General features: G+C 56.2%; 4 protein-coding genes across 4 annotated transcripts; all 4 read left to right on the top strand.

The window, feature by feature from the left end:
- Positions 1–4,800: 4,800 nt before the first annotated feature.
- Positions 4,801–6,588, top strand: LINJ_10_0650 (conserved hypothetical protein; the record flags this gene model as incomplete). Its single annotated transcript, XM_001463676.1, has 1 exon — positions 4,801–6,588. One exon carries the CDS (start codon positions 4,801–4,803, stop codon positions 6,586–6,588), a length of 1,788 nt encoding a protein of 595 aa, XP_001463713.1.
- A 300-nt stretch (positions 6,589–6,888) lies between these two features.
- LINJ_10_0640 (conserved hypothetical protein) lies at positions 6,889–7,692 on the top strand (the record flags this gene model as incomplete). Its single annotated transcript, XM_001463675.1, has 1 exon — positions 6,889–7,692. One exon carries the CDS (start codon positions 6,889–6,891, stop codon positions 7,690–7,692), a length of 804 nt encoding a protein of 267 aa, XP_001463712.1.
- Positions 7,693–8,051: 359 nt separating this feature from the next.
- LINJ_10_0630 (conserved hypothetical protein) lies at positions 8,052–10,364 on the top strand (the record flags this gene model as incomplete). Its single annotated transcript, XM_001463674.1, has 1 exon — positions 8,052–10,364. One exon carries the CDS (start codon positions 8,052–8,054, stop codon positions 10,362–10,364), a length of 2,313 nt encoding a protein of 770 aa, XP_001463711.1.
- Positions 10,365–11,344: 980 nt separating this feature from the next.
- On the top strand, positions 11,345–12,781 carry LINJ_10_0620 (zinc-binding dehydrogenase-like protein; the record flags this gene model as incomplete). Its single annotated transcript, XM_001463673.1, has 1 exon — positions 11,345–12,781. One exon carries the CDS (start codon positions 11,345–11,347, stop codon positions 12,779–12,781), a length of 1,437 nt encoding a protein of 478 aa, XP_001463710.1.
- Between the last annotated feature and the right edge of the window lie 366 nt (positions 12,782–13,147).

Here is a 13,147-nt window from a genome sequence, read left to right as displayed (position 1 = left end):
CAAGAATGGCGCGAAGACCCCACAGCGATGCCCCCTACCCCCCCCCCGCCGAAGGAAAACGAAAAGGCGGCCGGCGCCCCCCGCCGAAGGCGCAAAGGAAAGACAAGAAGGAAGGGAAAACACCAGGGCCGATAAGAGCGAACCGGGCGCAAAGCACAAGGTCCGAAAACAAAAAGGCTGCCGGACAGCATGGCGGAAGCAGCCGCCACAGGAACGCGGAGAGAAAACACACACACAGAGAAACGCGCCGACACAAAACACCCGCAGAAAAAATGACAGAAAGGCGCGCAAGCAGCAAAGGGAAAGCATTCAGGCAAGAGGGGGCCACCCGACGGCGACAAAACGGGCCAAAGCGAGAAATAAAATGTTTTGTTAAGCGCGACAAAACCAGGATAACAAGAGGCCAACGAAGCCGACGTTTTGCAAAAAGCACGACGGGCGCGTGCCGTTCCCCTTCGCCGTAGAAAATGCGCCCAGGGAATAAAGCGATGCCGACAAGGAAAGGAGACGGGACGGCGCAGAATAGAAGCACACCGCGCCCGCACACGGAAGAGACGGCAGCCGCACCCATTCGTTGGGAGAGGATCGCGGAAAACGCAGAAACAAACAGAAAACAGACCGACGGAAGACAGCACCAGAAAGGAAAAAAGGCCCCCCAACAGAAAAGTCAATGAAAAATGCAATAAAGATGGGGACGACCGGGGAAGAAGCAGCTGGCGCACAAGAAAATCGCGGATAAGCATATACCGGCAAGAAACAAAGCCATCAAAGAAACAAACCCCAGCACGCCACCAGCCACACCCATTTCCAAGACGCACGGGCAGCCCCACCGCCCCCGCGACAAAAAGGTTCTCGGCTAAACATCTGCGCCGGGCACGGCGCGCCGCGAAAAACCGGCCAGCGCACCCCACCACCACCACCACCAAGTCCTTGAGCACCCGCTATGATCGAAGCGCCTGGCAGGTAAGAAGCGAGGGGGGAAGCAAGAGAGCCGGCGGCAGCTTTGAAGAGGGCGCCTTCGGAAGGCGCCTAGGGGGGGGGGTATGATCCCAAAAGGGGGGCGGCGCTGATCCGCAAAAAAGGAGCAAGTTATCGTCTTGCCTCCTGGTAAAAGTCAAAGCGGGCGGCTTGTTCTTCCTTTGGGTCTTGTCTTGGGGGGCTTTGCCTTCGGCTTTTGGGGCGGGTGGTCACCTCTTTTGCGCGCCGCGCGGGGATATGTTAAAGAGGCGGGGCGCCTTGGCGCCGGGGGTGCGCCAGCGGCCCGCGGCGGCGGCCTTTTTTGCGCACAACGCCCCGCGGCCCCCCCCCCCAAAAAGCGCGACCAGATCATTTTTTTTTCGCAAAAGCGATCCGCAAACGCGCTTGGCCTTGGTCTGAAAGCGGGTCTGCGACCGCAGCGCCTTCCATGCGCGAAAGCAAAGGCGCGCGGGTCCCACAATACAGGGCCGCTGGCGGGCTTTGGTGCACCCCCAGGGCTAAGAAAAATCAGCAAATGCAGCGGATCCCGGGCTTTGCATGAATCCAAAACTTGCGGCAAAGAAACAGCGCGGCAGAAGGAGATCACGAGGTCCGGCCGCGATGCGGTGTGGCGGTGGCGAAATAAAATTGCTGTGGGGTGTGGGCGCGGCCCCGCTGCATGTCGCGGCCGCGCCGGGCAAGGGGGATCCGTGCAGGCCACCGGCTTTCTGTAAGAATAACGTCACCGACGACGGCGCGGAAAAGCAGGCGTGTTGTGTGGTGTTGTGGGCGTCTTTTTCCTCTTGGCTCCCGGCGCCGGCCCCGTGCTTTCGCGGGGTGGGTTTGCGCGGCGGCCCTGGGTCTGCAGGGTGGCGCCGCCACACCCCCCGCCCGCCAACCCCGCGCAAAACCCCCCCCGCTCTTTTAATTCCAGAAAGCACAGGCACCTCACGGCAACAAAAAGTGGCGCGGATGATGTCTTGCGCACCGCTGCTTCAGCTATGTTGTGGCCCCGCCCCCGCGCCTCGTTTCCACAAGGGCGCTTGGCATGAAACGCCTGGTTTTCGGGTTTCTGAAAGCCCGACAGCCACGCCGTTTAGCCAAATGACCCCGCGCGCCGCGTGCTTCTTTGGTTCAACCCCCCCACCCCAAACCGCGCGGCCTTTTCGCACCGGCGCCCATCGCCCGCCTCTAAAAACATTGCGTGTGGGGGCGGGCGCGTATCCGCGGGCCGCCCCCCCCTGGCCGGCCCCTTCCTGCCGCGGCGGGCGCGCCGGAAAAATGGCGGGGCGCCCCGCGCCGCCCCCGAAAAGACGGAAGAACACGGCCGGCCGGCGTCCCCACGCGCGCCTCCGCGCGAAGCCAACATGGTTTTTGCATTCGGGAGAAAAAAGGCGAACGGCGATGGTGGGCGGGGCATGAAAAGACCCCCCCCCCAGCCGGCCAAAACGCACGCATTTGCAAAATGCCCGGCAGCCCATAGATTCACGCAGGTCAACTGATGACACAAAGGCTGCCAAAAGCTCGCCGAAAGAACCCCGGGCGGCGCCATGGCGCCTTGCAGGCTGCGGCGTGACAAGGCTGCGGGGCGCGTTCTGGCATGCCCTTCCGTCGGGCAGCTAAAGAATAAATATGGCACGCGGATCTGGCAAAGGGTCGCTAAGGAGGCTTTCCGCAATCAACCGACAGCCTAGCTGAACCCTTTTGACGCTTGCGGGGCGTGCGCCTCCCTCCGCCGCGCTGGGGGGGGGGACCTGGGCCTGGGCCAAAAGCACCAAGGACCGCACGGGCCACCGGGACCTGCGCGGAAACAACCGCCCACCACCTATCCGGGGGGTGGCGCAGAAGAGCCGGTGGGGCGCGTTGGGGGAATAGCCCGATTATGCGGCAAATGGTTTTCTCTAGACGATTTAGTTTCAGAGTACTTCTCCCAGAGGTGGGTCGATTCAGTTTATGCGTGCGCATATGCCGGATGCGTCGTGACGGGGCGGCGTGTTGAAAAAAAAGGGTGCGCGAATTGGTGCTTAACAGCGGCGACGCGTGGCGAAAAAAAAAGCCTTGGCTTTATAAACGACCATGGCGTTTTCAGTTTTCTGTATGTCTCAATTTTTTGTAAAAGATGATGTTTGAGAGAGGGGGACAGGCTCTTTCACCTTTGCATGCCAGGCTGTCGCGACAGGCGGTCTCTGCAGCGCACGGGTTTTCTACACCGGAGGGGGTCCGCTGATCCCTGCGCTACCTCGTGCGCTGCGATCTTTTCGCGGTGTGAAAACGCATCTGTTGCTCACTGTTTTGTTTGACTTCTCGCAACCGCTTGGTAAACAGATGGAGCAAGTTATCAATCTTTGTGCGCTTAAAAGCGCCGTGTTTGAGCCAGTTTGATATTTTGCTTCGAAGGCAGAAAAACCTGATCAAAGCACTCAAGGTCAAAAAAGAGCATTATGAAGGAAAAGAAGCATGCCAACGCGAGCTTTCTATTGCGCATACACGCTTTTTGTGCATTCAATAGGACGTTCTGGATGGGGGTTCTGGGTTGGTGCTTGGTGCCGCTTTCAAAACGTCAATCAAATGTCAACTCTCACAAACCAAAGTCGCCGGACCCATGTGGAATTACCCCGTCAAAGTCTGTCGCGGAAAGAAAAGAGGGCGCTGAGGATGAAATAAATCAACCGCCTTTCGACCCCCTTGCCGACACTTTCTGGACGCACAAAAGGCCATTACATAGGGGTAGAGTTCGGGGCGGGGAAAATTCCGCAGGGTGTGGTTTTGGCCGAAAGCGCACAGCGGCTGTGCGAGGGGCTTGGTGCTGTGTTGCTGCTTCGGTCATGATCCACTTGGACTTCGAGAACGGGAATTTCTGCTGCTTCAGGTGCCTTGTATGCTTATGCGTTTTTTCGGGTTTTCGATTACTCGCCTGGGGGTCGTGCTTTGTGGTTGGGGCTGGTGGTGGCGGCGGGGTCTTCGTGGCGGTCGTTCCGGCCCTGGGGGCTGTTTGCCTTCGGGCTTATGGTGCGCAGCTTACGGAGAGTACCCAGAAGAAAAAGGCAGTGGAGGGTGTAGCTTGAGAAGCGGTGCATTTAGACGCTTTATTTTTTTATCCTCTTGATGGCCTTGGGTGAAAGAGGAAACGTGATATTTTGCGTCTCTGCAGAGCATTTCATAGATATGGACGTCAAGAGGCGAGTGCCTGATCAGCGCTCTGAAGATTGTCGGGGAGAGAAAGAGGGATTATGTGGGCAAGCATGCAGGGGCGCATAAACAGTCAAAAGCAGAGGCGAATGATTATCGCGAAGAGGGCTCGGATGTCAAGGGGCGGCGCCGAGCGGGGGGGGGGAAGTGGCGAGGAAACGCCCCGAGAAGCGTTCTCAAAAACATTGTTTCATGGTCCATGAGCCAGTGGCGTAGTCTTTCGCTTCGCATAGCAAATACAAGAATGACACTGGTGTGCCAGCCACTCCATCTTGCAAGTGTCTCAGGAGCAGAAAAATGGCGGGTTTCCACTGTGTTCGCAACTTCTCGCTTTGCTTTGCACCAAGCAACTTTTTCGACGCATGCTTTTTTCTGTCGGTGACACATCTTGGACACCTTCATGTTACACCTTGACTCATCGAGGAGGCAGCGCGAAACAGAACATACACATTAAGCAAAGGGGCCTATTAAACCGATACTAGCCACTTCCAGCGCTGTCAGAACTCTATCAGAAAAAAGAATCATCTGAATCTGTGAAAACCAGCCTTTGAAGGGAACTAAATGAACCTGTGTTCCACCATGTGTTCTTTCCACATTCTCTCTCTTGCCGGCCTCCTTCTACAATGTCCTTCATATTAGAGGTGCATTTTTCCGATGTCTGCCGCCGAGCTGCAACGAAGGGCAACGGCCCTTAGTCGCCGTCAGGTGCGGATATTTGGGGCAGTGGCCACCGGGTGCGGCAGCCTTGGTTTGTACGTTTGCTACAAGAAGTTTTTTCTTCCTGAGCGTCTACGCGAAGACCAATGTAGGAGGGTGCTCATGCCAGTGCGTAGAACAAAACCTTACGTTGTGGGGACATCGATGGGCAATGGTTTGCTGCCGGAGGTGCGATCTATGCCAAAAGTGGTGTTTTTCTTCTACGTCGCGTACCGAATCGCACTGCTTTTTGTAGGTAGTGTTCCCGTTCTGTGGTACGGATTTCTCACATACAGCTTACGGCTGTGCCCTGAACGCATATTTTATGAAAAGATTCTCGCATTCCTCTCGTCAATGGGACCGAGCTACATCAAACTTGGTCAGTGGATGGCGACGCGCCCTGACTTTTTCCCCGATCAAATGTGTAAGACGCTGGAAAAGCTGTATGACAGTACCGAGCCACACAAGTGGTCACACACTGAGAGACTTCTCCGCAGCGAGTTCACCGACGGGCCTTGCAAAGGGCACAGCGCGCTTCGCTACATCTCCGAGATCGAAAAGGTCCCCATCAAGAGCGGTAGCATTGCACAAATACACCGAGCGAAGCTCCGCGAGAGCATTGATGGCATTCCAGCTGGAACAGAGCTCGCTCTCAAGGTCACGCATCCCTACATACGCGAGCAGGTGTCGGCTGACCTGGCAGCCATGCGTCTCTTTGTTTGGGTCGGCAACAGGATTATTCCAGGGCTGCGATACTTTAATTTGGATTCGAGCATCAACGAGTTCTCGTCGCTGGTCCAGTCTCAACTCGATCTACTAGTCGAAGGCGATAATCTGATGCAGTTTCGGTACAACTTCCGCAGCTTCAACGGTGTTATTTTCCCCACGCCGCTGCTGTCTCTGTCTACGGAAGACGTGCTCTTTGAAACATTTGAAGAGGGTGAACCGCTGCAAGATGTGGTGTACAGTGAAGAGCATAAAGATGTGGCAGAGCTGGGCTGTCACATGTTTTTGAAGATGCTCTTTGAGGACAACTTTGTCCACTCAGATTTGCATCCCGGTAACATTCTTCTGCGCACAAATAAGACGGATGGCCTTCGGCAGTACTACCCTGACGGCAAGCGGAAGCTGCGATTTGAGGTTGTGGTTCTCGACACTGGCCTTGTCACGACTCTTTCCAAAGACGAGCGCAACAACTTCATCTCGCTCTTTGCCGCTGTCGCGTGCGGTGATGGTGAGCTCGGGGCGGATCTAATGATCGATCGTCTGCCACACTCCATGAGAAACTCACAGGACGCAGCAAACCGGGAGAGGTTCAAGAAAAAGATCAAGGAGGTATTTGACATGGTCGCTCCTGGAACGGCAGGCTTTCGACTCAGTAAGGTCCAGATTGGCAGTATCCTAGGAAAGGTAATGGACGCGGTCCGCGAGAACCACATTCCTTTGGACGGCAACTTTGCTTCACTCGTTCTCTCGGTGATTGTGGGCGAGGGGCTGGGTCGCAAGCTGTTGCCGGACTTCAACATTTTTGCCGAGGCAGCACCGTATCTCATGGCATTTCTCGAGGACGGCGAGCTTTACTTCCTGGCGAACAAGCTCCAGAGCACATACGGTACCACCGCTTTGTTGCGGGACTCAGTAGATATTGTGAAACCAGAAAAGGCTGGTACGTACGTCGAAATGGCGGTGAAAAAGGGCGAGAATATGCTACGGAAACTCTTCGCATCGGACAGGGCCCATGGCTAGGGCTTCTCTTCGATCGTTATTGTTTTTCCCTTTTCGGTAATTTTATTGCTACAGGCCACGTGAGCTGTTCCATGGTGACAAAAATGTAAGGTGCATTACGGTGACTGCTGAAAGTCGACGATTGTTGTGACGGGTACTGAGCGGCGTTCTTCTCTGGTCTCTCGCTTTGATAGGCCAAGCACTTGAAAGCGCTTTTGAAGCGTGATGGATTTCATGAAGTTTTCTCATTTGTCTTCACTATATCTCACACCTTTGATACTTCGCGTGGATCTATGAGCTCTTCACCTCTGACAGCACAAAATGCCGTCTTTGGCCAAGCCTTCCCAGAAGGGTAGGGGGAAGAAGAAGGGTGGTAAGAAGCCGGCAAAGATTGTCCCCGACCCGGACAGTGCGTATCGCCAGCAGCTGAATGAAACACTATACATCCCCAAGGTGGTGCGCAGGAAAGTCCTTGATACCTATGGGAAGGCAGCTGATAGCGCGATCATGGCCAATACCGTTGACGCCTTGCCGTCGCAGCTGGATGCTCATCGCGAAAGGCCGATTTCGTTTATCAAAGTACCAAGTATCTTTCGGTCTCTGGGTCTTTGCTTGACTGATGACCAGATTGATCAAATAAAGGCGATGATTGCGCAGAATTCTCAACACGTATCACAGGAAAACAGCGCGGCCAACCAGATGCAGCAGGTGCAGCGGCCTGGCACATTTGCCGACCGTGAAAAGCTGCGCACTCTCTTGGTGGAGCTGCTCCACACCCACGTATTGGCATACGACCCTCAAGTGCTCACCTGCCCCCATCCCAGATTCCCGGATCGTGTCTCTTCGGTGGTATACAGCTCTACAGAAGCTGACATTCGATCCTGTTTTGATAAAATCTGGGAAGTGACTGGGAAGCAGATGGCTATGACTGCGGACGGGACAAATATCCGGTGCGTTGCCGTGGAGCAGCTGGAGGAGCTTTTGGTAAGAGCGCAAACCGAGGAGGTCGCCACGAAAGCTCTGACGGAAAAAGAGTTGCAGGACTTCTACTTTCTTGTCAAGGATGTAAACGATGATGTGGTAAGGGAAGACGCTTTTTTGAACTGCTTCATTCATGCACAATAGTTATCTCGACTCTCGATTATCAAGGGTGTTACTGCCTTTTCTTTTCATTCACCATACTCCTGAAATCTGGAAACACATTTAAAAAGCGCGCTCGGTGCGGAGGGACAATTCGCTTTGATTCTTTGGTTGAGTCAGCTGAATCGTGATCGTGGTGGATTGCGACCCTTCGATGAGAACGTGTCGTGAGGGCGCTACAATCTACCACGATAATCTCATGGTGTGCTCTACCCCTCGACTCCCAATGTTTATCTTCTAGACACTCTACCTGGACATCGTTCTCTTTTTATCTCTGCCCTTTGCTAGTCTACTTGTTTTACGATTGATTCTATTGCACTCTTCATAGAAGAGTAGTCGCACTAATGGACGCGATCACCGAATTGCTGAAAAACATAGACCCAAGCCGTATCGACGAGGCGCTGGCTCTGCTGCAAAGCCTCAAAAGCAACGCGGCACCACAGCAGCCGAGCAATAGCCACGTGCCTGCAAGCAGCAGCTCAGAGGCTTGCCGCAGCTCTCCAGAGCCTGAACCGCAGCAGCTGGCGGAAAATGGAGGACAAATCACCGAGCTTCTTACCGAGTCATGGGCAGAGGGGGCGAGCGGTACGGCGGAGGAGGAGAACGACATGCCACTTGCTTCCTTTGGACACTTACTCTCACCTGAGAAGAAAAAAAAAGCTCGCGATGACCGTAGGGCTGAGCGGGAGGCGGAGAAGGAGGCGCGTCGGAGGATGAAGGAAGAGGACGCGGCCTTAATTAAGTCAGAGCTTGACGCGCGTAAAGTCATCTGCGATGAGGAAAAGGAGAGTCGTCGCATCTTGAAGGACACGGAGCGCGACGCACGAAAGGCAGAGAGGGAGGCGGAGAGGGAAGCGAGAAACAAAGCGCGCGAGGCAGAGAAGGCGGCTCTTAAAGTGCCGAAGGAGGCCCCAAACAGCCTCACTCTTTTCGGTTTCCTGAGCAGCACTGTCAAGGCGGAGAGCAACAAAAACAGGCTATTCTCTCCCTTTGTCCAAGACAAGCGCGTTGCTCCTGCTGCACTGCAGTTTTGGAGGAGGCCGGAGGACAAAATTTCGCGCAATGAGGAGACCTCGGTGGTGAATCTCTCCTCTCACGCGATGAACGGCGGCGCGCGGCGAGACCCAGGGAAGAGCAAGAGTCACATGGTGGACGAAGAGTCCTCTCTGCTGCACCCGCCCATGTACTGCGATGGAGGCGCGCCTTCGAAGGCGAAGGTGTGTGTGCGCGACTTCAACGCCATGATTGAGGCTTCCAACGCGCAGGAGGTGCCAGTGCGCGACCTCCTGCGTCAGTGCGGCTGCGCTTTCCACGCGGCCGTTTCCGACCCATACGCGTCTTTTGACAACGAGGTTGTGTTTGTTGGTTTCTTCGCCATCGGGTACGATCCGTGCCAGTCTCGCCCGCCCTACTTCGGCACCTACAACCATCTGCAGGAGGGTAACTTGAACGAAGCGGAGCTGCTGCAGATGGGCCGGTTTCCGCTGCGGTGCGGCATTCCTCGCTTGTCGAACATCGATTACGAGTACGACTCGGGCGATGACTGGGACGTTATGGAGGGCGATGAGGATATCGCCGCCTCCTCTTCGAGCGACTCGGACAAGGACACCGCGTTGGACTCTCTCGACAGCAGCGACTTAGAGTTCATCGACGACTCCGACTCCGACTGCGACACCCAGCGCAAGATTATGGAGGCGCGACAGCGTCGCCTGCATCGGCTGCGCAACAAGAGCAAGCTTGTGCCGTCCTACAGTGGACCGTTTGTCGGCATTCCTACCGATGAACACCCACTTCGAGGCTTTGACGAGCTGGAGCGCTTTGCCCCTCTGAATGCGGCGTACTTCTCTCAGCTCTTGGAGAAGGAGCTGAACGCGTTCACTAGCGGGAGTGCCGGCATCCCCGCAAGTGAAGACGAGGGCCTGAGCGCAGAGGAGATGGAGGCAAAGCGGCAGCGCGCCTTGATGGAGGCCGCGCTGAAGAACCGACGCGAAATGACAGACACGGAGCTCAAGGCGCTGCACACCATCGTTGCATCAAACAGCAAAGTCTCGACAAAGATGATACTCGCTGCCTTCAAGCAGCAGCAGCTCTGCGTCGGGGTCGCAAGGGCTGAGATTGAGCGTACCATCAGGCGCTTTTACGAGCGCCGTCACCGTTCGCTCGTTCTGCGGGGTGAGCCATGGTCTCCGACTGATGAGCGACTCTTTGCACGCGTTTCCTCCTCGAAGAAGCCGAAGTCACCGGGAGACGGAGGCACAGGTGTCGTGACAGGCGACGGGGAGGGCAGAAACAGCGACGAAAACGAGGATGCGGATGATGGCACCGATATCGATGACGTCGCGGAGACCACTGTTGAACGTGCTGCTGAGATCGCTGATGACGCTTTTGCCAAGGCAAGCGAAGTGGGCGATAGGACTGCGTCAGCGCCTGTGACACCGTCGGAGACTGTCGAAGAGGCGGGACACCCAAAGCCGTCGCCGCATAGTTCGGGCGAGGCGAAGGTGGAGACTTGGCTCGCTAAGACAACGCAGATTACTCTCACGAAGCTTTCGCCGAAAGAAAGCGCTTCGGCCTCCTTCAACATGGCGAAGCGGCCGCGCGAGGAAGAACAGGCGGAGGATCAAAACGACAGCGCCACCACTGCTACCAGCGATTGAGTGAAGAAGAGAAGTGACGTGTGCCGGCGGCCACAACGTAGCCGGCGTATGTGAGCCACTCTTGCGTGAAATGCCCAATGGCTGATGGACAAGCCGAGCGGCATTATTGTCTTTGCCAGGTCATGCTTTGAACAGTCCTGATGATACGGTCTCCTGGCGTCCTGTGTGGAGGACTGCCGTCGTCGACGTTGTGCTTTTCCTGCCGTGTATTTGCTCATAGAAGAAGCTCTAAACACATCCAAAAGGGCGAAAAGATTCACACGTGTGCGCAATTGGAAGCGCGCATGTTGCGTACGGTCGAAAACCGTTTCTCTCGCCGCTGCAACGATGCACAACAGCTCTCTTTCAGAGGTGCACCGTCGTATTTCCACGGTGAGGCGATGCTTCTCTCCCCTGGAACGGGTTGTCGCACTGCACTGCTGATGCGGAGAGCAGAAACGCTGCACTTCTTTAGATCTTCGCTGCGCATCGATCCCGTCCCGTTCCTGCTTCAGTGCTCTCTCTCCTCTCTCTTTTTGCTGCCATGCTTCAAACCTCAACACCGCACACACTTCCACACAACGCACAGGGTGATTCTTTTTCTTTTTCTTTCTCTGAGGGCCAGACGGCTCACCCTTTTCCTTTTGTCCCTCGGTTTGCGTTCCTGTTTGTTTTGCTTCATTGAATTGCTGCGTCCCTCATCCTTCCGCACACGCCAGCAGAAGAAGCAACGAAACCCATCAAAGGAGAACGAGGAAAAAAATCACAAAAACAGAAACGAAACGCACAGAAGCAACAGGCGCTGAAACAGATCGATTTCGCTTTATTTTTGTCCGGTTTGGCACTGTGCTACCCCCCCCCCCCCGTGTCCCCCTTCGTCTTTTCCCACGGCAGTCTCGCGTCTCCTTGCGGACGCTGCCACCTTCGCATTTATTCTTTTATTACCGCACAACTGTCTGTGCCCACATAGACGGGCGTACCACGGTGATCCGCGGCACATCATGGGGCACAAGAACTCGTCGAACATAAGTTCGGCGCCAGTGCCTCCGCCCTTCTACGTCCTCCCTGCTGTCCCTGTTCCATCTCTAAAGCCTTCGAACCTGGACTTTTCTGAGACATCTGGAAAGCCGATTTTGTGCGCTGGATGGATAGCACCACACGGCAACCGCTCGTGGTCGCGGCGAAATGTGGTGTACTCGTCTGAAATTGAGGTCCCGGTCCCGCAGCCGTGCCAGGTGCGCGTGAAAATCTACGCTGCCGGCGTCAACCCCGTTGATGCCCACCGTACCGCTGTGCTGACCAGCTTCCCTGAAGTTGGCACCAGCGGCAAAAGCCGCTGCGCGAGCCGTCACCCGAGACCCCCGTTTAAGTTCCCGTACGTGGTCGGCATCGAGGGCGCTGGTGTTGTGGAGAGTGTCGGGTGGGCTGCCACCTCAAGCGGCGAGAGAGACGGCTCTGCAGGGGCACCGGCCTCTGCCAACGCCAGGGACATCCGAGTGGGTGACCGTGTTGCCTTCTTGGCTGATTTCACGCAGGGAAGCGGCGGCACCTTTTGCCAGTATGCCGTGGTGGATAGTGACGTTCTGTGGAAGCTGCCGGAGGTGGTATGCGCACCACCACCCTCTACCGATGGACTAGTGCCCGGCCGCCTCATCGACTTTGTAGAGGCGGCGTCGTTGCCGGCCGCTGCCGCCACAGCGTATATCGCGCTTTTCGACAAGTTGAGGATAGAGACGCAGCGCGCCATCTTCATTAGCGGCGCCTCAGGCGGCGTCGGCTCAGCCGCGGTGCAACTGGCTCACTACTTTGGGCTTTATGTGATTGCAAGCTGCTCGACGCCGAACATGCGCTATGTCCAAAGCCTCGGCGCGGACTACGTCGTCGACTATACTCGCGCGGATGTCGTGAAGGAGATTCTGACGTACACAGACAACTACGGGGTGGACTACCTGCTCGAGTGCGCTGGTGCGTCTATGGCAGAGGCGCACTCCGAGACGGTGCGATTCGGCGGCGCGCTCTGCGTCTTGACGGGTTTGCTCTCCCCGAGAAGTGACATGGTGTTTCGCCGACAACTGTCGGTGCACTATGTGTGCCTTGGCATGCAGCATCAAGACCCGCTGGCACGGACGCAGCTGCAGCCTTTGGGTGAATTGGTCATGCAGCTCTACATTCAAGGTGCCTTTAGCGTGAATGCGGAGCAGGTGCCCTTTGTTCAAGCAGCGGATGCGCTGGACGTGGTGGCATTAGGCCACGGGCGCGGCAAGATCGTGCTGACCAACTTTCACACGAACGAGGACAAAGAAGAGCGCCTGCGCCGCCGACATGTTCAGTTGTACGAAAAGGCTCAGCGTCAATATCAGCTAGAGGAGACACAAAAGGCCGCCGGCGCAGCAGCAGCCGCGGCAGCCTCTGATGCGGCATCAAGGGAAGCGGGGTAGTATTACGACCTCATCTCATTTTACCTCCTCGCTGCGACTCAAAAGCGCAGGGTCGGGCCTGTGGCAGATAGGGCGGCACGTCTGTGAGAGTGCGCGCCAGTACCGCGTGTGTCTCTCCTTCTTTCATCTTGCTGTGAGTGCGGGGGTGTGGTGTGTTTGTGTGTGTGGGGAGTAAGCGAGCACTATACTCGCTGCGGCGTACTTCTGACCCTTTCTTGACTTCTGTGTTGTCGTGTTGCACTACCATCTCTACGCACAGCAAATGTCGTGGGCACCATCTCGATTTGCCGTTGTGACAACGCCGTCTGTTGTCGGGGGGGGGGGAGCCCGGCCTCGTTTGGATGGCTGCGTATCGGAAGTATATAT

The sequence above is a fragment of the Leishmania infantum genome, chromosome 10 (genome assembly GCF_000002875.2).
Source record: "Leishmania infantum JPCM5 genome chromosome 10".
NCBI classification, from domain to species: domain Eukaryota; phylum Euglenozoa; class Kinetoplastea; order Trypanosomatida; family Trypanosomatidae; genus Leishmania; species Leishmania infantum.
Note: the sequence above shows the minus strand (reverse complement) of the source record. Positions and strands in the feature narration are given on the sequence as shown.